The sequence below is a fragment of the Ptychodera flava genome, chromosome 1 (genome assembly GCF_041260155.1).
Source record: "Ptychodera flava strain L36383 chromosome 1, AS_Pfla_20210202, whole genome shotgun sequence".
NCBI classification, from domain to species: domain Eukaryota; kingdom Metazoa; phylum Hemichordata; class Enteropneusta; family Ptychoderidae; genus Ptychodera; species Ptychodera flava.
This window is the reverse complement of record NC_091928.1, coordinates 10,525,005-10,550,873: the sequence shown is the minus strand read 5'-3', so window position 1 is coordinate 10,550,873 and position 25,869 is coordinate 10,525,005. Positions and strand designations below refer to the sequence as shown.

At 34.1% G+C, this 25,869-nt stretch overlaps 1 protein-coding gene across 13 annotated transcripts in view; it reads left to right on the top strand.

Moving 5' to 3' along the window:
* The window catches only part of LOC139129962 (protein polybromo-1-like), a 104,703-nt gene that overhangs the window by 49,476 nt on the left and 29,358 nt on the right, over nt 1–25,869 (top strand). Inside the window, exon 1 of one of the 13 annotated variants that reach the window (XM_070695717.1) lies at nt 11,525–11,667. The exons of the other annotated variants lie outside the window; for them this stretch is intronic. Within the exon in view, the coding sequence (XP_070551818.1) occupies nt 11,665–11,667 (3 nt within the window). The 5' untranslated portion in view covers nt 11,525–11,664. Of the gene's footprint in view, nt 1–11,524; nt 11,668–25,869 lie in introns of those variants that run through there. 13 annotated transcript variants of the gene reach the window in all.

The following is a 25,869-nucleotide window of genomic DNA, read 5'->3' as shown; positions in this document are numbered from 1 at the left end:
AAGGTCAGGCGCTATAACCGTAGAGATTCCACTTAGGGAGAGAAAAACATGAAATCATTTCTGATCAGTGTAGGAGAAGCTAGGGGTCTTGTTCACTGTCTGAAAATGTAATGGAAACATTAAGCATGATCAACGACTTAACAATTACAGTTGAGTTATTGTAGCAATCCTTTTCAGGGCACAGCCCTCGATTGAAAGCAATATTAGCAATATGAGTCATGGTATAGTGCAGTGCTGGAAATGATGGCTTTTATCTTGGAAACCCGAGGTAGTATGACCAATGAAAGATTGATTACACTGTCAGGGCTCTTTCGACTTCCCTTAAATTACGCATGTTCTATTATGAAATGACAATTCTGGCCGCCAAGGTAATCCATATCAGCATGGATTAGAGAGTCTGAAATATTCACCAAGCCTATGTCTGCAATTTCCTGGATGTTTCTCTACTTTTGAGGCCTCTCTGGTAAAGTAGTCTCTGATTCTAAACTGATGTACTGTATAGTTTTGTATGAAGCGGGTAATTTTAAGCAGAAAAATAGACATTTAATAGCGGTGCTATCTACTCTTCATGGCATCATTACATGTGAGTCAACAATTCTAAAAGTAGAATTTTTCATGAAAGGATAACATTGACAATCAAAGTAACAAGGATATTTCATGTAAGAAGTCACGTTTATGGTGTTCGTTATCCTAATGGAATTTTGAAGTTGCAAGATTTTGAATTGTAAATTGACTTAATTGTTTAGATTTCTCCATGTTTGTTATTAATTAATTTATCATGTTTTATTTCCTTGCCTTGGCAATTGTCATTAAATCTGCATGTGCTTAATGAAAATGAAGGCATCAGTTTTGAAGGCCGGCAATCATTGGTGATTGTCCACTGCCACTGAACTAGAAGATGTGAGATTTGCATCCACATGATAAACAGGTACTTCTTTAGTTACAAATTTTACAATAGAACCATGTTCCTTGTGTACCATGTACAGCAGTCCCCCATCACGCGGTGTTGTCAAATGTAAATCAACTTACACAGATAATTGAGAAATGAATATTTATTATTTAGCTTGCCAATCAGCAAAAGACCTTGTCTAAAATGATTATTAAGATGATCAAGGCTCTGCTATTAGGACAAAGTTCATCTCAATCTGTTACTGTGTCAGCATGATTTTTGATTGCCTGTCACACATACTGTACCTGCAAGCTATTCATTTATTTTCAGCAAATTGCTGTGTTAACTGTAAAGACGCAGGCATTTTGCAGACAAAATATTATAAAGAACATCCAAAACCAGCCCAGATGTCCCTTTACGTCTGTGTTCGTTTCCAAATGAAATTCATAATTGTAATAAAGGCAATGTGCTCTTCAACATTGAAAGACTTAAAAGTTTGCTCAAACTTTCCATAAGGAAAGCCATTCCCTTTGCACTAAGAATAAAAAATCAGGGATTACTGTTCTGAATTTTGACAAAGTAACCTAATATTTATGGGCACTTGAAATTCAAAATGACCACATCTCTGTGCTAAATCTGAGGAAAAATTGAATTTTTGATTTTCACAAAAATAACCCTGAAAACTTTATTTATTCTTATAAGATGGAAATGAGCCTACAGAAGCAATAAATGGGAACATTAAATTGTTCAAAATACTGGATTCTGAATATCTACCCCTGATGCACATTCTACCTCAAACCAAACTGTTCATAACATCAAGAAAATTGGTTATCACAACTATGGTGTTTATTGAACATTTTTCCCAAGAATGATTAATGATAATCCTGATGTTTAGTTTGCTAGTTGATGAAGAAATGGATATGTTGTCTCTGTAAGTGGCACACAGATGTGTACACCCCATACGTTGAAAATTCATCATTATGTTATAAATGATTTGGTTTAGAAATGCTGTTCAGAGGGGGAAAATCACAATCATCCATCAAAGGATAAAAAAATTTGCCCTCAAAAGCTAATCAATTCTGTGGAGTAACTGATTGACATGTTGATTGTACAGCAATGGAGCTTGTTAGATGCGTAATAATTGAAAATCCGAGAGAATGCCATCCTTTGAGATTTTCACAAGGCTATTAAAATATTTGGTGTGAGACCAATTTGACAGTAAGTTCTGTGGAGTTGAACAAAGACTTTTCATGGCAATTAATACACAGCTGTCTGAAGTGTTGAATGCCAGTTTTATGTGGAAATGTAACATGTGCCACATTTTCTTTATTTCTCTTGATACATTTTACAGTTAATTTAAAGAGATTGAATATGAATAGCTTACAGTACATCACATGAAAGGCCACAGCCTGCGCAAACAAGACCCAGTTGCATCAAACATTAACTCCCATACGCTTACAGACTTACTAAACGTCTGAGGTGCATGAGGCAATCTTTTCCTGCCAAATTGATGTACATTTACATCATTCTAACATTATGTGGTATTTTATTTGATTCCAATTTTACAGTATTATCTTTTTCAAATTCAGTTCACTGAGCAAGATGAGTGCATTGTTAAACATTTATGTATACCAGTAATTGTCATACCTTGTTAACATTTATATACCATACCTATTGACATTTATGTTGCCCCTTGTGTAATTTCAAAAATATCACGAGCATTTTGAATAGATAAGAGAGATTAAAATTACCTTACCAGCCTGTATTTACAGCAGTTGTATAGATAAATAATTTCAAAAATATAAACAATAATTTCTGATATTGATAAAACAGTTTTGAATCATGTTGAAATGCAATATAAAAATTCAGAAAATTTAATGTTTGAAAGTCAAAGATGGTAACAGTTTTTAAGTGAATATTTGTGTTTCTCATGGTTGGTGCATATATATTTCATGAAAGCCAGATTATTCTAAAGGTTTGAAGTATCGTATGGCTCATATTTTACCATAATGTTTGAATGACTCTTTCAAGGCCAACCAATTATTTTTAAAACAATTTACTAAGGTATCTAGTGCCTTTGGCAAATGAGTTGATGAAGCAGCCAGCCATTATTGATATTTGTTACACCTTCAGAAACACGAACCATAGCACTGTAGGCATTGAATTAATTAACCATAAAACATTCTCAAGGATTGTATGGACCTGTTTCCTTGTGTTTGAAAACGCCATCTTTAGTGAGTAAACAAACACTGCAACTGGTGCAAGGTTGCATAACTATAAATTTATTTCCAATGTATCTAGAGTGTCAAATATCAAAAATAGATTTTTTGGATCTATATAAGGAGACTATAACTTCCTGTTATTGCTGACTTATTTTAATATGGTTGCTGAAATTAAACTTCAATAGTCTCCATGTGTGATTGAGCCATAACATGCGCTGAGTTTTTGTTCATCAGTTGATAATGTAAGTTTCCTGTTTACTTTTCCTTCTGTACCGCCTGTTTGCTCTTTTATCTGTGCTTCTTTCACAGTCCAGTGAGTTGGACCATCCAGTTCCATCGATGCAATGCTAATGCAATGTATATGAGAAGTGTTGTAATTCTATTGAGTACATTTTATTTCTGTTCAATTGATTGGTTGTGTTGGAATTGCATTATATATATTTACTGTATTGATAGACAGCACAGGTCAGAATAGGTATCCCTTCATTTGAATGATTTTGTTACCCAGTGTGTATAAGTGACCTCCGATAATTAAACATACCCATGGTGAACAAAATCCATTGCAATTGGCCAAGAACTCTTCTGCAGACAAAAGTTTGAGAGAACATGTAGGTTTATGAAAGAAGACATCAAAACTGGTCCAATAATCAGTTAGTATCATTCATGGAAAATAAATAATTTACCAGGTCCATGAAAATTTGATGAGGAAATTACAATTTAAACTTCTCCAGAACGATATGAATTGTTGAAATGTGTTATTGAAAGCATGAACTGCAGGTAGATATATATGGAAAACAAACAGTTCAAAACTAGATCTGAATTGATTAAGTGTCAAACGTGGTTTCCAAGGCCTAACAACAGCATGATGTTAGTGCAAATTTGTGCATGATATTCATAATACAGATAAACTCACTCCCTATAAATGCAAAGAGTTTGATTTGACGTGTGCATGATTTAATAGCTGCAGCACCTAACGAGACCAAACTCTGTCCATTGTAAGACAAATTTTAAACTGTAAACAGCGTGAAAGTGTCATCAGTTTGCTTATAACAGTTGCAAATTGTAACCAAAACTGACCATAAGTCAGAATTTATATTGATACATTATAACAGTTGCAAATTGTAACCAAAACTGACCATAAGTCAGAATTTATATTGATACATTATAACAGTTGCAAATTGTAACCAAAACTGACCATAAGTCAGAATTTATATTGATACATTATAACAGTTGCAAATTGTAACCAAAACTGACCATAAGTCAGAATTTATATTGATACATTATAACAGTTGCAAATTGTAACCAAAACTGACAACAAGTCAGAATTTATATTGATACATTATAACAGTTGCACATCGTAACCAAAACTGACCATAAGTCAGAATTTATATTGATACATTATAACAGTTGCAAATTGTACCAAACTGACCATAAGTCAGAATTTATATTGATACATTATAACAGTTGCAAATTGTGACCAAAACTGACCTTACGTCAGAATTTATATTGATACATTATAACAGTTGCAAATTGTAACCAAAACTGACCATAAGTCAGAATTTATATTGATACATTATAACAGTTGCAAATTGTAACCAAAACTGACCATAAGTCAGAATTTATATTGATACATTATAACAGTTGCAAATTGTAACCAAAACTGACCATAATTCAGAATTTATATTGATACATTATGACCTTTCGTTACAAAAAGTACATGTATGATTGTTCTACCATATGCTCAGCTCTGCCAGCCTATCAACATGTCTGATCTCAATGAAAGAAAACCTTCATAGAATAGACAGCCTTTGAAAATATACAAATGTGTTCAAGGTACTGCCTTTTATGAAATTATGCGATTTGCATTTTGTGAAATCCGATACTGAAGTGTCGTAACACCTTCATGTTATTGATGTTCTGGTTTTTGGTTGACCTTTTATGAAAATCATCAGGAGAAAATATATCTGCTGCATCATTACAGGGTATAGCTAATATGTAGTTAATTATAAACATTGCACACATGCCAGTTCTTTGCTATACTGTACAGTGCCTATATTCTTAATCTTCTGTTAATTTCAGTAGCTGGCATGCTGGCATCCATATTTAATCAAACAACCCAAAACGGTATTTTAAATACGTAGTTAAATATTCTAAGACTGACAAAGAGTACTGCTTGGTAAGAGTGATGTTATTCAAGTTGGTCTGATTTGAATTTCATTGTGAAATTGTTCAGAGGCCAGACTGTCGCTGGTTTTATTGTGTTGCATATTTCTTTTCCACTCTGTTGACGGTGGTTTTGTTCATACTCATTGCATTCAACGGACCTGATCAATAACATAAATAACAATATACACTATGAAGTTACCCATAGATTTATTTGTAACTCAAAGATATATTTTCAGTCACCCTGTATATGTTCATCACTGACTGAAAATAAATTTAGTGATTATAATAACTTAAACGGTTATTTTGATTGCAAAAGCCAGACAGGATCATATGAAAGCAGTTGAATAATAATTGCCCGGCCTCTAGTCTAATGAGCAGTCCAATATGTATGAATGTGGGAGGAAGGGATATGTATTGAAAATTAGCTATTGATAATACAATCAGTTGTGAAAAAAATACCATCATCAAAACTTTTTATTAAGGTAATTTTGGGCCTTCATTTCCTGAAATGAGCTCATGTTATCATTTTATGCTTGTTTTATTTCATAAGATTCTTGGATTCTCTAACAGCAAAAAGCAGTGTAATCTTACAGACTATCCCATGGGCTTCTGTATGTGTAGAAGTCTAAATTTGTGTTGAAAATACAGTTGGGAAGACCAGTTTGTTGATAACTTCAACAGGTTTAGGGTATCAGAGTTTTGTCTGTGAGTATAAAATGCAGAACTAAGCCTCTCACCCCAATGTCCCTGTAGATAAGGAAAACTCTGCGATAGGATTGTACCAAAAGTTAGTAATGAAACTAGGGTTAATAATCTCTTGAATAATGTCTTTATGTCCAAAACCCATCATTTGAAAACTCTGAAAGTGTTACTGGACTTGTAGTTGAAAACAAAATTTATCATGGCATGGAAGTCTAGAATCTATCTAGGATTCTTTGGTCTCTGTTAATCCCCAAAATACCCTAACAAATGAGCCATTTTCTAGACTACCAGCTTTGTTACCTGGTTGTCCTCTATTGGTGATTTCTACATTTTGCTGTTCACAATCTAGGTGGGGCTGATAGTGTCAAAGATTAGCTAATGTGATAAGGTTCACATTACACAATACTTTATTCATCAAAGGTATTTCAAAAAACTTTATTACCTTGGCTTACCAGGAATTCTTCTGTTAATATTCTATTTGCAGCAAATGTCAAGTAAATCAGGTTTCTGAGATGCTGTCTTTCTATTGAACAGTACACCCCTTATTGTCAGTGTAGGTATTCAACTTTTGGATAGAAACAGTCGGGTTGTACCAAAATTGAGTGGCAAAAGGATAAATTGACTTTTTCCTAAGTGTATGTAGGTTTTCGAACTTTTTCATCCCTAGTTTTTTGTAAGCAGGTCCACAATGTACGCTGAGAACAATAAGTTTGGCCCAAACCATGGTGGTGAGAGGGTTTGTTGCCTGTATTTAAAGTGCATGTAATATTTCAGTTTCCACTATGATCAACTACACACATCGTTTGTATTTTTCAAAACAAAACATGGTACATGCTGCGACTGGTATTTCAGCAAGGGGTCAAGCAATATGTTTATATTTTCACATGCTACAACATTGCTACAAGTACAGTATGCAATATGATGACAATATGATTAAAAATTTTCCATTAAATCATTTGCTATTAATAGTTACAAGTGAAGCAGCATTGTGTAGACCATTATAAATACATTATACATTATTCAAAAATATATTTTAATTCCCTTACATTACATGTTCTTGATTATTGAAGAGATGGATGAAAAGGTCACATCAAACTGACTAATTTTGAAGTGCCATCTGGATATTTGTATGCAAATAATATGTAAATTGAATCACTTCGATAGCCCATATATGGTTATAAATATCTATCGCAATGCAGGTTTCTGATGCAGTTTACAGTCTGAATTTCTGATCCTTCAGAAATTTTGTCTGAATTTCTTCTCCCAAATGATGTTGCATTGTTCAAATGATTTTCTGTTATCCATCCTCACCAAAATCTTCTCATGAGGTGTGTGGTACTTTGATGATATTAAAGATTGAATGTTTCAAAAGCAGCATGGCAGTATTTTTAGAATGTTTTAAAATTAGCCTAAAGTGGGAAAAAAAAGAGGCTGAACACTAAAAATGGAATTTTAATCGTCAAATGCTTGATGTGAAACATATAGTTTACAGGGTAATGTAATGGATGTGTCTGTAAAGTCAAAATAGTGTTCAGAGGCTGAACACTAAAAATGGAATTTTAATCGTCAAATGCTTGATGTGAAACATATAGTTTACAGGGGAAAGTAATAGATGTGTCTGTAAAGTCAAAATAGTGTTCAGTTATTGTTCCTTTTTAGCTGAAAAAGCTTAATTCATCAGATTGGGAATATTGTCAATATGCATGTGGCATATTTATGCTTGGTGTATCCACTTGAAATACTATTTATCCCCAATTCCAGTAAAAGCCCCAAGTGGGTAAAGGGGTCATGGAAGTATACATTAGACATGCAATGTATAGTGCATGTAATGGCCTCGTATCAGCAGTACCTTGTTTTCATTGGCACAAATTGCCTTTTCAATGCTAATGGAATGTCATATTGATGCAAATGGTGAAATTTGCGGAGTATCATTATAAAGGGTTAAACGCCTAGACTACAATAAATGCTGCCTTTTTTTAGGAAACATCTTCAATGTTGATTTCTACCAGATGATGAACCGCTGAAATCTCTAAATTGCGTTTCATGAATGCTTAATATTTTTTCTGTCACTTTCAGGGTCAAAATATTAGTTAGAAAGGGCAAAAGTTGATGTTTTAACCAATTTATGCAAAAAAAAAAGAGTTATAATATTGTTTAAACCCTCAAAATACATGATACAGTAATTGTATGTACAATTTAAGAGTAAAGGGAAGTAAGTCTTTACTGATAAAAACCAATTAGTTCAGCATACTGAGAGTGTATCAAATGTGTTTGAACAGACATCAACATTGCAAGTGAATGTCTTCTGTACACCATTAGTCTTGTCCAATAATTGTTTTTATAGATCATTATGGTCTATCAATATCCGTCAGGAAGTAAAAAATGTAATAGTTTTAAATCTGAAAAAAAAATAATTGCTTGGAGTTGTTGAGATGTTTCAGATATTGATTTTTAATAACTTTCAGAACTGAAATGTTTCTAGGTACAAGGCAGTGAATTATGATAACCATCAAACTGTTGTCGTTGAAGTAATTCAAGTCACGCTGTGATGAAGGAAGAGTTTAAAATGTCAGATGTTCTTTGCATTGCTGTTTCTATCCATGGATAGATCAATCTGTTGACCTTATCATACCAGTTCTCGTAATCATGTTCAATTTGTATTCAAATATAGACTAAGGGATTGGCGGCAGTATCTGAAGAGGGAACACTGTCAGATGCAAACTAATATCTGCTGAGTGAAATGTTCCAACAAATTATTTCATTCCAGCTGTTTTTGTGAAAAACAGAAGTATTGCCTAGGAACTGAATAAAAAAAATAATGATCTGTAGTGGAAAAAGTGCACATTTTTGTGTTTTCATGATTTTGAAATGTCAACGACTTCAAGGCAAAGACAATTCACACCTCATTCTTATTATCCTTTGTGAATATCTGATAGTACCCTACATCCCTGGAATATTATTGTCAGGAATTTGTTAGAAATAGTTGTTACAGTAGCAGTTAACAAAAACCGGTATAAGAATCAATGACCCATAGCACTCAGGAACAGTGAATCATCTCTCCTGATGGATTTATGACAAATTGTACCGAATTATTGCAGATTTTTAAGTCCATACAAATACATGTACAAAATTGCAAGAGTCCAAATGCTTATAATAATTGTTCATTCATGCACAATTCAGACCCTACAATTGCATGCGCTGTAATTTTGTAAGTAGAGAAGACTTGATTTGATATAAAGGATGGCCTTGTGAGTAGAATCATCCACAGATTAGTTGAAGAGGATTTTCTGTCTTTGATAGCAAATATTTCACCGCCGTTCCCATCAACTGTGAACAAAATATGGTTCAGCAAATTCTTGTCATAATTATGCCATGCACAATTAATGTAACAGAGCCGTGTCTGGTTCTGATAGCGTCTGGTAAAATAATAACCTCAGGCAATCCATCACTAAACCCTCTTATTATCTACCGGTACATGAATTTGTTTTTAAGAAAAGTTGTTCACATCTTGCAGGGTAGTGTTTTGATATATATACTACCCCAAACATTTTCACAAAAATTTGTCATTGACTCTTAAATTGTGGCGCATTCATTAGCCCTTTGAGTGCCAAAGTCAATTTTTGTCACCTTTACAAAATACACCACAGTCAAAGTTTTTCAGATTATTTTCCAAAATTTTGAAAAAAACTTTAGTTAATCAAATGTGATGTTCGTTTGCTTCAAAAGTGTCAAAACAAATACAGAAAAATTCATAAAAATTGGTAAAATCTTGAGCTAAAATTTTGGCCGGAAAAATTACGTCCCAAGATGATCTGAAAGATATTTTCATAGATTGTTGTGCAAAATATCATGCGTATATTTGACAAAGCATTGGACCTGGAAGGAAGCTTATGTCAAATGTCAATAACTGGTTTTGTTCTAGGATGTCATAATAATCTCTGATCCTATAAGGATACACTGTATATATCCTGGTTCAGTCCCCTTAAATGGACCTTTTATATTGGTGACATAAAACATCTACCCACCTCTGGGTCTAACTTTCTTAATACATGTACTTGCTAAAATTTTGTAATTCTGCCAATTATCTACCATTATTTGACCTGACCCTGTTGTTTTCATCAAAAAAGTTCGACCTCCACAGAGGAAAATGGAGATACAAGGGTTATGTAAATTTGTTTTTGTATTTATGATTTATGGGGATGAAAATATCTGCATGCTTGGAGTCAAAGATAGACGTGTACTTGCAGTCCTCATTTGCAACTTAGTATTATGTATTCTTGAGTTTAAAAAGAGGAGATACTGGACTAGCATACAAAGTGCAACATTATTAATCAGCAAAGTCCTATACACAGAAAACCTCAATTTGAACAGTAATTGCCCCTTTTTTTCCGTATTTAATATTTGATTATCTTCAAGCTAACCCATATAGTTACACACAAATCATAATTTGCCCAGATCCAATTCTCAAAACCAAAAGTTCCATCATTTCTTGAATTTTGCATTTACATCTATGAAATGATCACACCCTATTACCTTCAAAATTATACTGACAGTGTTGACAGCTTCAATGGTATCCCTCTGCCTATCAGCGCCTTACTTAAAACATTCTATTTTGAAAAAAGCCACTGATCTAATGAATATGAAGGATGTCAGATACTTGTGCCATGTATTATGAATAAGCTATATTACATTTTGCCCGGGGAGCTTGCATTATAATTGTCCAATATTTATCCTGACTCACTCTCTCCCTCAGTTTTTGTAATCTTCAGCCAGCGTTGTGAAATGTTGAACTTCCATCCATATGTGGTTATGTTATACCATTTCAACTGAAATCAGATATGTTGTACTTAATTTTTCACACTGAACAGGAAGACAAAGAAAAAATGTGTTTGCTAAAAAAATGTGCCAGCTTGAACATATAAAACCTTAAATGGCATATTATCCCATTATTCATGGAAAATATGCTCAAAATGAGGGTGTGTTTTTGGGAGTGTATTTATGGAAAATGTGCTTTACATCAGTGGAGCAAAGCATTTTGATTAATTGATTGAAGGAAGAGGGACAGCAGGCAGAAAACTGTCAATTAAATTGCTACAAGCCAACTATTGGTTGTACTTGTACCGACGTAAAATCATTTATGCAGGTTGACACGGCAAATTGAAAAAGCTTTCGAGTTAAGGGTTCATCTCACATTGTTATTCTCCGCAGATGATTAATTTCTTCTTGGATTTATGCAGGGGCCTAGGGGGTTTACCAATGCAGTTCTCATGACCAATGAATGTTATGTGTGTGTACAATGTATCAATACCATTAACTCTTTTCGTAATATGTTCTAATTGTTTTTATTTAACCTGTGTAATAATTGGTAACAAGAGAGAACTACTAGAATTTGTAACTATATCAAGCCTCATTTAAATGCATTCTTATATTCTGGTTTGCAACCTGAATTACAAGAGAGTACATTTCATAATTTCAGTTATATTGTATTGATGTAAAAAATATAGTTGGTCCCTAAGGTCATTACGCACATGTATGCATATAGTATACATTACACGTATCCTTCTCGGCCAATGGATTAATTGCTTCTTGTGAGTGTATGTATAGGGCATGCGATAAAAAGCTACAGTTCATCTAATCATATGATCTTGTTTGACGTACTCTTTTTTATCGTCGGAATTCGACAGAATGGTAAGTCCTTGAAAATTTTTAACTCTCCAACAGAACAAGGGACAGATTCCAGAGCTTTTTTAGTGTGTGTGACTTCATAACGTCAGTATATGTATGTGCTTTGTGCAAGACTGTGGCCTATTAGGTGTATATACATTTATGTATGTATGGATTGTAATTACACTGACAATAGTGACATGTTATGTAGCATATCGTGTATACTCCTGGAAATACTGTGCATATATTTGTTCCATTTCTTGCATCTAGAAGCTGTACATGGCATTTCTGCTTTTAGGATATCTGAAAATTTACTTCGGAGAAGCTTGTTGTCGATAGATCACAGAAGAAAAATAATGCTTAAATAATTAAAAAAAGAAAATCCCAGATGGAGTTATTCACTCATCCATTCAAGCATGTCCTTTTGTCTGTAATCAAGGTTTTGCCGCTAAAATCACTCTTGATGTATGTAATTTATTACTGACAAGATCTCTCATTATTGGACTAGTCTGAGAGCAGAACGTTTTACTAATCAAAATGGATAAATTACATTACCAGTTACAGTATATACAGACTTGTAGTATAAAATTCATGCACAAATATTTCACTCATTATTTTCACATCATATTTTCTTGTTAAATAATTCTATTCTATAAATATTTTGGTCAAAGTAATAAGTTTACATATACATTGATAATATGTTTAATATTTGATAGGTTTCTGTTTGAGACTAGCATTTCCAAATGACCCTGAGGTTGGAGTGAACCTGATGATTAAAGGAATAAATATTTCAACATTGGTTGCAGATATTGTTTTTCGATCATTGCATTTGATCGTTACACAGGAAAGCATTTATTAAAGTGATATTTTAAATTGTGTAGCTCTTTTTAATATTTGCAATTCTGTTCTTTAAATAACTATACCAACCCTCTTTTCTTTAATTTTCAGTGTGTTCTTTACATAACAATGTCAACCCTACCGCTCTGTTACTGGTAATTTGTGTGCAAATATAGCTGATGGAAAAATTGCTATTCAAACAAAACAGCCACCTGGCATCTCTAAAAATTGCATTCTACTGATGTCATCTTTTATCTTGTACTATTGTAGTCGATGAAGCTTGCGTGCGTAGTTGCTGCTATTTTATTTTAACCATCTGAGTGCCAAAGTCAATTTTTGCCGCCTACATAAAATCCACCCTAGTCAAGTTTTTTCTGATTTTTGCCAAAATTTTGATAAGAAACTGTAGCCAATGAAATGTGATGTCTGTTTGGTCCAAAATTATCACAAAAGTTACAGAAACATTCATAAAAATTGATTAGATGTTACACTAAAATAATGGTGGAAAAAATTACAGCACTCAAAGGGTTGAGAGAATGCTGTCCTATAGGTACCAGTTTGCCATAAAACCAATAACATGATTTGACGCTGGCTAGTATCAGCCACAGTCAACCAAACAAAGACATTTTTAAACACAGGCAGTGCTTTCCAGTGTGATTCACCATTTGCTTTTATGTGTAATTTGTGGTAGCCCATTGTTCCCCAGTTGATAATACCGTTGATAATACTGCGATTTGACTTTTATTAGGGGTTACTATCATGATGAGATAAACAAAGACAGTTAACTAAAATCATGCCAAGTGAAGCAAAAATGTCTCATAAATCTAACTTCCCTGTTTTATCAATACAATGGTATAGCCCTATTGTAATTATGACAACTCATTTTCAAACGTAGGGGGTGAAGCTCTTCTTTGTTCACAAACATTATGCCCAGATTATTAAATAGGGCTGGATTAATATTTAATAAGTCCTTTGTGTCTATACAACAGGAATTGGTGCTTTACAAGTGAAAATGCTCTCGTGTTCATGCGCCATCTGTTTTGGAATTGTAGGCAGAGCTAAAGGAACTTACATGCACTGTCTTGCAGTGCTTTTGTTTCATTCAGCTGACAAAATTGTTATGTATGTGGTTATCAGTGAACAATAGAGGTTTTATTCTCTCTCACCTTTATTTTTTATTTAACATTGTCAAATTCTTTCTGATCTAATGAGTACTCACAGCATCTCATAGTGGATTTTATTTTGCCAGTATAGTTGACCCCTTGACCTCAATCTATGCTTTAATAGGTTCAAAACCTGTTTGTTCATATTGAGGAATAATGCTTCATCTGGGTATAAGCTCAGGATACTAAGCAAAGATTTTATGAAAGCTACATACTGAAATTTATATGTAGTTACAAATACATTTGTTTAGCGTTGTAAACGGAGGACATGTTTAAAACAGGTCACTGTCTGTATTATACAAGATAATAAAAATAAATCTGCTTTTGCATTGAAAATTGTTGATTCTACTGAATTGCATTTCTGCTTGTTTTTGGTTTGCCATATGCCCATAAATTTATTTTTGTGTCGTGATACAATGGTAATACTGAAGCATATGAAATATGGACCACAGTTACTACTGCTGAAATAGAAATATGTATCCATTAGCATGCACAGAGGTACTGCCAAACAGAAGAAAAAAGTATTTCCCTCGGAGCACTGTTGGAACCAAAAGCCATCTATCATTTCAGAAATACACTCTTTGATCTCATCTGTCTCAGTCTGTGATGCTTAACATGGTCATACGTAATAAAGTTATGGTATAAAAGAAAAATTCAGTCATATTTCATAGCTATTAACATTAAAATAATTTCCAAAATGCCATAGTAGAGTAGAGCAATGAATTGAATGCAAAAGCACAAATAAAAAATTCACAAAGAAATAAATAAGTATTATACAGTAACAAAGTGATGGTAAATTAATTAAATATACACCGTATCAGAAGCATGACAAAAAGAAATTGAAAATTTGAAATTCTTGTTAATAAAACAAGTAAATTAATATTGAATAGTTATATTTTTCAACTCTAAGTCAAAACAAAGAGGTGGTTTGATCATCATGATTCATATAGTTAAGTAGGCTTTTCATAAATGAATGTTCATTACACCAGTCAGGTAAGACTCTCCCATCTATTACACCCTTGGGGAAGAATTTCCAAGTCAAGATGTGACCCTAAACCAGCAGCTTTCAAAGTGAGCTATTAAAACACTTTAGTGCGTTGGCATTATTCAACCCATAACAGTGAACATGATTACATTTTGAATGGACCATCAATTCACCAAAGCTTAGCAAGCCTGGATTTGACATCACCTGAAGAGTGCAGTGGTCGATTCACTCAATAAGATAGTACAGTAATGTTGACAGTCTGTGTGTATTTTGATGATGTCCATGACCAGTAGGGCTGTCAAAAAAGCAGTGTTTACCGTTCTCACTCTCGTCGCATTTCAACATACGGTTTTCCCTTGTGGAATTGTCTAATGTTGCTTGCAGTGCCACTTAAATCACTCTGTCTCTAGGTGCAGAATTCCGCAGAAGTTGCAGGAAATATGAGAAAGGGGTCTCGGTAGTTATACTCCATGTAGTACACATTCCATGTAGTAAATACATCCAAACATTCATAGTCAGTCTTTGTCATGATAATCAGGACAATTATTCCCCAAATTAAAAAACGTATTGGAAAGACAGACTTCTAAAAGCAAATGTCAGGGTATTTTGATCATTTTGTATCACTCCAAATTGTTGAGAAATGATATTAGTTTTTTCAAAAAATTTGACAATTTGGTCGAATTTTCATCAATGCCAACATGTACATGTCAAAATCGAGTGAACCACTAAAAAATTAAAAAAAGCTTGGTCTGCGCTAAGCTGATTATTTTGGGTGTCTTTATCTGTATGTTTTTGTGACCCGAAGCGCATCATTTCCTTGACCTTTTGTAAAACAAGATGATTATTGTGTCTTGTACCGTTCAGGGCAAGGATTTCCATGCTAAATGGATAAGGTTATCTGAGCCTGGTCACAATAATCTGCTGAAAGATCTTTCTCTGTTAACCTGGTCACCTTCTTCCTCGGGATAAAAATCAATCTTTAACATCTTAAAGGATGGGAGTCAATTGTGTCTTTAGTGAGCTGAATCACCAGCTAAAATACCTAAGTAGGATTTGACTTTAAAAGTAGCTTATATGGTACTCTTATAACTTTCAAGATGTAAGACCCGGTTCAGTCAATTTTTTTTTCATTTTACTGGTTTTAGCAGTGTACTAATGCACTTGGGTAAATTAGTGTCAAAAAAACTTGACAGAGGTAGGTAGGCAGTTCATCAAATTGTCTTCAGTGTTTTGTACTAAGTTTTGGGAACATAGTTGAAAGGTCTGAGTACCATGGTTAATGTCATTGCATTGATTTACCATGGGGATCCCTGGTCAACTTTACCAAGGTACATGCCTTTACAAAAAGTCGGGCCTTAGAGGATAAACTGGCTAGTTGCAAACTATCTGTGAAATATATTCTTATAATCTTAGGAGTACCCAACAGTTTTAAAGGAAACACAAATATTCAAGTCAGGAGAGAAATTGTCCCTCTGTTACATGAAAATTACACTGGATTGTAATTCAGCTCTTCTCAATGTATATTGGTAACAGTACTGACACACACCTGTTTGAGGCTTGGACAAGTGTAAAATTTGAACCATGCAAATTTACATTGAATTTGCTGAGGGAAATGAAGGAAGCAAAGTTTGTTGATCAAAGTTTATGAAAGATTCAACAAAGACATCTTCAGACAGTGTTGTACATAATCAATATGTTGCTACTCAGACATTCAAGCTATCCAATGGAATAAACGGATGTAAAGAGTGAGACATCTTGATGACTGATTCAGAAATATGTAAGTATTGAATCATTACATGTACTGTTGACAGTGAATCATTCTATTGTGTATTGTAAGGGGCTGTCATTTCTCCAGAATGGACGGCGCCAGTTGTAGAGACCAGACACTTTGGGGGCAATCATGAAGACAGCTCACTGTTGTTTTATGTTATGAAATATACAATTGGTCAATTTGTTTGGTTGTTACCATCTTGGCCAATCAAAAAAACAGCTCTGTTTCTGGCTCATGCATTAACTATAATAATAACAAAACAACAATAACAACAACAACAACAACAACAACAATAATACTACTAATAATAATCATAATTTAAAGAAATTTTGCATCATCTTTAAGTGAAAAAGATAAGAAAGAGCATAGGAATAATAAGATCTATTTCAATTACAAGCAGATTTAAATGAAAAGAACGAATAACAACAATAACAACAACAACAACAACAACAACAACAACAACAATAATACTACTAATAATAATCATAATTTAAAGAAATTTTGCATCATCTTTAAGTGAAAAAGATAAGAAAGAACATAGGAATAGTAAGATCTATTTCAATTACAAGCAGATTTCAATGAAAAGAACGAATGAGTCACCGTTTAAATAAGCCAGTTCTCATTTCTTTAATGTTAACGTGAAGGTGAAATTCCAGATACTCAAAAAGTTCTTGACATTTTTGCATGTTTGGATTTGATGGCAGGGCAGGTTGTTTCACCAGATAAAATGAAATACATATAATTGTACTATTTATCAAGATACAGCCTGAGGTGTTTATTATGTACATGCTTCACTGACTTGCCACCGTTGCTCTTATACTGAGTTTCTGGTGAAACGATTAATATATGCAAATCCATGTGTACACATTTCTTCTTGCATATTAATATAAATTGTTTGATCAAGGCACTAGTCATGTCAACTTAATTCCTCTATGACTACAGACAGACCTGATAGAAGGATTGACTTGATCACGTGTAACTGTAATACTGTAAATATTTACCCATTGAGAGCAGAAATAGAGCCTAATTTCCTGTACACACAACTGTTTCTCAAGTTTCTTGAAACCAAAACTGATATCCTGGTTCAAAGAATATGCAGCATCCGTTTTGCTCAGAATGGGCCAACCTTGCAATGGTAAAATATGTTTTTTGTCTGAGTTGGTAATTTATTGACATAGACATATGTATTACATTTTATTGCTCTTGCTTCAGTTTCACATGTGCATAAATTTTAGGCAGATCTACCATTTATAAATTAGATTTACAGCAGAAGTGGTTAAACTTTGTTACATCTGTCATGAACAAAGACCACAGTTCTGAGAAATATTGACAAAAATTGTACAACAGGTTTTGAGGACTGGCTGAAAGCCCTGTAAATCCAACTTCCCATGGCTAAAAAAATCGCTCAGGTACAAGCCCTGGTTTTCAACAAGGAGCTGTATAGCAATAGGTGTCTCTTAATGTATTTCCAGTTTACTCATATGTTAATAAGCAAAAAAGAAGACTTTAAAACAACTGAATATGCAAATTAAGTAATGAAATTGAAGCTCTTGAGAGCACCATATTGTAACTTTTGTATCTACTTCATGTGTGTAGTGATGAATTCAATGGTTGCATTTCATATTGATATATGCTGTGTAATCAATTGTTAGATATTGACTAATCCTACAAATTATTGGAAACCATTTACTCTGTACATTTAAATATATGTATGTATGCGGATTAGTGTAACTCTCTCATGCCATGGAGGTAGTAGAGAAGGAGTCACACTGAGATAATTACGTTTATTACTATTGTTCACCATTGGTTTAATCCGTTTATGTCCATTGTTTAACACCCCTTTCCCGCCATGTGCGTTGCCGACGGTACTTTCGCAACCGAACCGAGTGAAATTAACCTGGGTTTGCTAATGCGACTCAGTTTCTCCACAGTGTCATAACGCCTGCGCAAAGACTGTATTTGCGTAGCTTGGGTCAAGTGCGTCATGATAGCGTAAGAAACGACACGTTCCGTCCACGAAAAGTGAAGTTACAAGGAATTTAAGTTTTTCATTCTCAAAATCTGGGTAATTTTAACGTCGTTTTTTATATACTTTACATTCGATCGCAGGAACCTTTCCATGTTAGAATGGAAGTTCTGATCACGAACTTTTCAATCATGTACTGAGTATGGTGCAGCGGACTGCAGCACTGCCGTGAGCGTGGGTTAAACTTGTAGCGTTTCCCGGCGCGACGCCAGCGACGCCATAGGCGACGCTGCGACGCTTTGTTTCAATGCATCGTACGTGTTGTTTTTATATCGCGACCATTCATTAAAGTCATGGACGTAGCAGTTAAAAGCTATGCTTTCTTATTTAACCTTATCATTAATGCCAGTACAACATGATAAAACACGGCAAGAACCAAGAACTGGATTTGGAAAAAGTTGGCGTGTTAACAATGCTGCTCTACGATGTATGGCATTTTTTTGTAATCGCAAGCTATCATCAACTCAGTCTTCGCGCCTTTGCAGATACAAAAGCTCCCTTCCTCAATTATCTGTTCCTCGACCTCTTTAACATCGTGTACATCAAAATCAGTGGAACGACTCGAACTTCCCGACGCGACGCTTGGACACGTGACGCCATGTTTGAAGATCTGTCAACTGCCGAGGGACGGCCGAAACACCCGAACGACCCCGAACGAACTTAATCTTGTTTCCTAAATCCGAGAAAACGCGTTCGCAAGTCCCGTTGGTGCTAATGGAGTAGTTAGTAAGGCAAACAGCGGCAAAACACATGGTCCCTTTGATCTCCGCCTAGTTGTGACTCCTTCTCTACTACCTCCATGCTGTTGCTAAAGGTATTTTATATGTGTGGTGTTTTATTACTGGTACAGATGCCACCAATGTTGCATACACAGTAATATATTATGCTTGGCCAACTCTTCCATACAGTAGATTTCATTATTTAAAAAAGCAATTTGCTTGACATTTATTGGCATTTTATGCACAAAAAACAGCAAAGCCTGGGTCTTTGGACAGCTGCCACACGCATGTAAACCATTTTTCAATACAGACCTTTCTGCTGTTGATTATCCTCCAGCATGTTACATAAGACAAAATACATTAAACCCTATGTGCAGTAGTGCAGTACCCCTATCAATTAATGTAATTTCTTATGCAAATAAAATGTTCGGACCATCTAATAGGTTTAGTAAATTCTGAAATTTGGAACATCTGTTAAAATTAAGCCTGGATTCAATTAACTTTGCTGGGCAGTTGAAAATTGTTACTAATGGTGTACCAGATGTTACAATAGGTTTTCCATTGAGAGGAAAGACCTTCAACAGAGTGGCTTTGCTGAGATGTATTCACATAAATGAAGCAAAATCTTGTGTTATGTAACCAAATATTTCACATTTAATGTTTTTTCAACTCTTCATGATTTGAAGATTTGATGTATTTTTTCAGTCAAATCCCTTGATCCCTGTTATTGACTAAAGCATTAGACTCACAAAAATATGTAGATTCATTTGTAACACCTTCAGCTGTTGCATACATTACATTTATTCTTGTATTCCTAATTTACATGTAATACCATTGATGTTTTGGAATTTAACCTTTTTGGTGAATGTGTAGTGTAATTGCTTCTATGATTTGAAAATATTTAGTTCATTGCGTTTCAACAAGACCTCTTCATGATATATTGTTTTGGAAAATCACCTCCATTTATCATACTTGTAGTTGCAAAATTGACCTCGGAAATGACATGCAAGAATGATGTAGTTTGAAATGATGTGTTACCATAACTACACCCTAGGCTATTGCTGAAGTGACATTCAATTAGTAACAATGGTTACAAAGTTTCTATCAAAGGTTGCTTTTGGATACATTGTTTCTAAATGTATGCACCTTGTTAGATACATTGTTTCTAAATGTATGCAACTTGTTAGATACATTGTTTCTAAATGTTTGCAACTTGTTAGATACATTGTTTCTAAATGTATACAACCTCTTTCAAACATTGATCAGATACTCTGACTAATAAGTCAAAGTGCGATGTTTCCTTGTTTCTGGAGTCTTTATTTTGTGTGTTTGCATAGTGCTACTATTTTGTAAGATGGCCCTGCTCAGTATCAAAATTGTGTTTTGATGTAGAAACATCTTGCTTTCAGATTTTTGAAATACCTGACATCACTTCCTGGTCTTTTGGCCAGAGGTCCATGTATCTTTCTTTTGACTTTGTTGTGTGTACCGATGCATTACTGTCTGTTCTGTACTGTTCTGTGTCTATGTTTATAGCTATTGTATTATGAATTTTGACCTAGGGTTTTCGGATTATGGATTGGTACAATTGCAATTATTTTACACCGCCAGGGTATACAAATTTTGTGTCTAATGTTTACATCAATTTGTGTCAACTTAGAAACAAAGCATCCTCCACTGGTAACTGATAAAAACTTACATAATATTGCAACTCTGTTCTAGTTTTAACCTTGAGATTATGATAAACCCATTGTTTTCAAATTCATGTGGTTGAACCCACACACAGACAAAGGTGACAGATGTAGAGTTTAGTAACATGTCTCTCTCGTTGGTACCCACTAAAACAAACTGTTTGATGAAAAAAGGATATACTCATTCCTATGCTCACAGGTGATTTCTTTGTTGAAGTGATTTAAAACACAGATCCTTCTGATTGATATATTTTCTTCCAGCTTTTTGCCATTTGTTTAATCTGTAAATGTGGTTATCCTAAGGGGCCACCAATGGAGAAGTCATACACACAAACATTGGTAATTGTTATATATTTAATTCCCTAATCACAGATGTGAAAGAAGGGCAGTGAAGGTAGAGCTGTAGCTGTTAGCATGAAAAACATTTTCATATCAGTGATATCAAGTCAATCAGTTTTATTTGCTGACGTGTCATAAATTCTTACCTTCAGACAGTTATGGATGGCATTGAGCAAATATTTGATGAAGGCAAAAGGTTAAACAGTATGATAAAATGGGATTTTATGCAGCTCAGTTTGAATATATCATTCCCATGAAACGTGCACACACACTAGCCACCAAACAGATTCATGATGACCCTCATTTGTTCCTTGCACCTGGTAAATCAGTTATTTACCTTGAATGATACTGATTATTGGACCAGATTATATGTCCTGTTATGATAACATTTTCATTTAACCGATCTATCATTTGGCAAAAATGTGGAATAATGTTAAAAAATTAATAGTTTTAAAAGCAGAGAGGTTCCTGTGCTTGTAACTGTTATCACAATGTTCACCAGGTATAACTGTATTTGCACATCTTTTTCTAGTAATGAAATTTACTTTTTCTGATGACACAGATATGTATTCCTTTAAATCTGATAGTTTCAACACTAGACTGTGCCGTTGTTACTCGTATTCGGCCTGTGTTTTCACAGTCCCTGGTGTTCCCAACAGTATGACTGGCACGATACTACAGTTTGATGAATGCCATTCAACTAAACTGTTTTCTGTAATTCCATCATCTACCAAGCCTTGCATTCCGTGCAAACTGACATCCGTGGTGTATCTGATAGATGAGGATCCCATACAGGCACTCATTAGTGCCGTCATTGTCCATTGTCATGGCAACATAAATACAGGTATTCAGCATACCCAGGAGTAATTTCTATGAAATGTGCAGGTTGATTTCTGTAATATCTACTTCAGAAATTATTGTTGGTATTTACGGTAATGCCTGTATCATATTTTTATTTCCCTGGGAGAATGATTTTCATCCAGTGAAAACCCCATTAATATCTCATATATTTAATGTCATGGTTTTTACATTTTAAAATTCGCATCCTAAATAAATCTCTTTGGTATGACAGCTGTCTCACTCTATGCATTGCCGATATCTTTGGACAGCCTGACATAAATGGTCAAGTCTCCCTTTGTCTATTAAGGTATTATTTAAATTTTGAAAGTTGCTAAGTTGAATATTTTACCATACGTTTTGTTACTGTTTGTGGTTTCTACAATTCTTTACTCATGCCTCAGTATGATGAAAATTTGACTCAGCTTTGTCCAGTTGAAATGAAAACAAGCCTAGGAAAACAGCATTGCGATAAGTATAAATCAGACATTGTTATCAGATCATAGTGTTTACAGTAAATTACCACTACATACATCTGTTTGGAATTTACCATGCATAAATTTTAGTCAATATATTACCATCTGATTTATCAGAGTATTTCATGTGGAAGTAAATATTGATAGGACTGTTTGAATAGAATTAAAATGCAATGTATTATGAGGTTATTACAAAAATACTGCAGAATGCACAAAGATGGTAAATGGTAAATGTTATGGAATTGGCGTTCTATATATGGCTATTTTAGGGCATGCAAAATCGTGTTGTTCTCGATAGAAGAGATATAATAATGTTTAGTGTTTTCACATTTATAATTTCTATAAAGTAGCAGACTTGACATGTTACTTCCATGTCTCTCTTTATCCAGTTTTAGATTTCACTATTTGGATATGTAAGAACTCAGACTTAATTGCTGTCTTGATGTTTGAACATCACTGTGTTTTTGCATAATATACATGTACCCCATATAAATCTATTTACATATATTTCCAATGACAGCCCCCCCCCCCATCCACCCTGACCTCCCCCCCCCCAATCCTTAAATCATGCTTTGTCGTGTGAAGCAATCTAAATTTACTTCCTTATCACAGTATGTAGTAGTCTCCCTTTTCAAAATTTTGAAATGCTTCCCCCATAGTCATACTCCTCTGGTGTAATGGGACATCCTTACTCCCTGTCTTCATCCCAACAAATAACACCGCGTGGTACTTTTAAAGGTATCAGTAGATAAATCTTTGCAACTAAACATAGCAACCTTTTCTGGGTTTTGAAATTTATTCCACAAACATGAAAATGACCATGAATAAATTAACAAAGTATGGAGAAACTTGTTTGCATACTTCAAGGAAATCTCAACTATTTTTAGGTACTGCTTCGGTGTTGTGTAAATATTTTCAAACAAGCAGACATGTAACTTTACAGAATAACAGCCCTGCAAGGAAACCATGCAATGTCAACATTTACAGAAAAGATGAAAAAGATAACAAAAAGATTTCAAAAACCTAGGAAGAAATGAGTGATAACATGTACACAACTAGCATCATTCAAAACAACAAAATTGACATCAAGGTTTTCACAAGGCAAAGGTTAATGTACTGTCAACAATTCAGTATCTCAAATATGAAAACATAAAGCTCTTGCGATTCAGTGTGGTATTTGGAATCGGTCAAGGATGACTCTTGTGGTAATATTTCACTTTACAGCTCATTGATATGTATATGTCTGTGTAACTAGATTTGTATGGCAACCCTGAGCTTTGCCGATGTCAAGGTCTCTCTGTGTGTTTCAGGACAAACCGGTGTCAGCTGGTTGGTTAAGTTAGTTCTATTGACACCAGGAAGTTTGAATAACCATGAGATGTGGGTATAATGGTTTCTATCTCTTGGTTTAGATTTGATATAATATTGTACCGCTGAGTGTTTATCACAGTCCCTGACATTTACAGCGATAAGTTACTGTATTCAACTACTGTACCTTCTTTATCATTTCTTGAAAGCTGTGTGGAAATCTTCAGAGCTGATTTTTCCAGTAGTGTTTACACTATATAGAAGTTCAATTCTCCTTTCCTGCCAGCCTTTGACCTATTTCACCATCATGGTTTGATCTAAAGCCAAGTGTTTTCAGTTTGGTAATATTTCAAAATGGCAAAACAGTGGGTTGTGGGTGAAGGATAGGAATATATACTGTTTTAGTAGGAATGTTAAAGATGCCCTTCTCAATCCCAGGTTCTCGCATTAGCAAATGTGTCAACAGCCCATTAACAGTTTGTCATTCTTTTGTTTTCCATTGAATATTTTATCAAGTAAATAATATTAGATAAATCTGATAATTGAATAATTTAACTGGACTATATTTGTAAAATAATTTTAAATTACCAACATATATATATATATATATATATATATATATATATATATATATATATATATATATATATATATATATTTATAAAATAACAATGCAAATTACTTAAAGTACAAAGTAATAATATCTTAAGTTTTGTGCATCCTGTAATCTTCAGAAGAACTTAAAGGAGTCATAACTCTACACTCTAACTTATATGGTATATGGCGTGTTTTCCTTTACTTACAAAATATCAAATACCAAGGCCCACAGTCCCACCACCGATGGCAGGGTGTCTATGCATGGGTGGTTCCATGAAGCCAATTCTGTAATCCAAACAACAAACTTTAAAGACCAGTAATGCTAATCTAATAAGGTACCAGATATATCAGTACTTTGTCATTTACATTAGTTCCTCTCTCACATGTCAGCTGACAGAGTAGATTTCCTTGCTTCAAACTAATGTGACCTGCTCTTCAACAGCTACTACAAATATTGTATGCAGTGTCAAAGATCACCTGAAAATAAGGAAGCTAATAATTGACAACTTCAATCATAAGTACCTCTCAAGAATAACTCACAGTGCACAGGAAGTTCTGTTTTCACAGGGAACTAAATGTAGTTGTTTTGTCTCAAGTTTTATTGCATCAGTCCAAAACCATATGACATTTGTTTCTTCTGATCGCGCACATCACTTGAAAACTCAGGTCATCTGTCTCCCTCCCTATGTTTCAGATAAAAAATGCTAATCATAGTGTTTGTAATAAAGAGCGTACACACTAACTAAATAATTTACAGTATCGTATCAGAAGCAATAGACTGTGTGAAGCGATGCACTATACAGCCAAGAAATGTTGAACAGGAATAGAATGTATTTTATAGCCTGTGTACATTTTGGTAATCTCATAGCAAAGTGGTTTGGAAAGTACTGAAAGTTCAAAAATAACATTGCACTATTCTATTTTCTATTTTTTTTGCTGAATGACAAGGACTAGAAAGTAAAAAAAAATATTTTTTTTCTTGTCCTTCAGTCAGATTAGTTTAAAGTTTGCATCCGATCTCACCGATATTCACCAAGCAGGAAATGTAATCTATCATCACTTGAAAATAAAATGAGAGGTTTGTAACTGTTTGATGTTTTTCTCACACTGTGCTGACATAATATGTAAATACAAAGTTGACAAACCACAAAAGTTCACTGCAATTTCTGATAGGTACCAACAATTATTGGGAATGTAGGTTCCCTTTTGCACTTTAGGCTGTAAGAAGAAATAGTGACATCAAAGCAGGTCCAATAATCAATATCATGTAAGGTATTGAAGGTCCAATAATCTGTATCATTCAGGATACATTTGTAAGTGAATAATTCACAAGGTCCAATATTCCGTATCATTCATGGTATGAGAATAATTTATCTATTAATCAGTATCATAGAATTATAAATAATTTACTGGGTCTTTACAAGGTCCAAGAAACAAATAGGAAATGACAAGAACAATAGGGTCATCATGAACCATT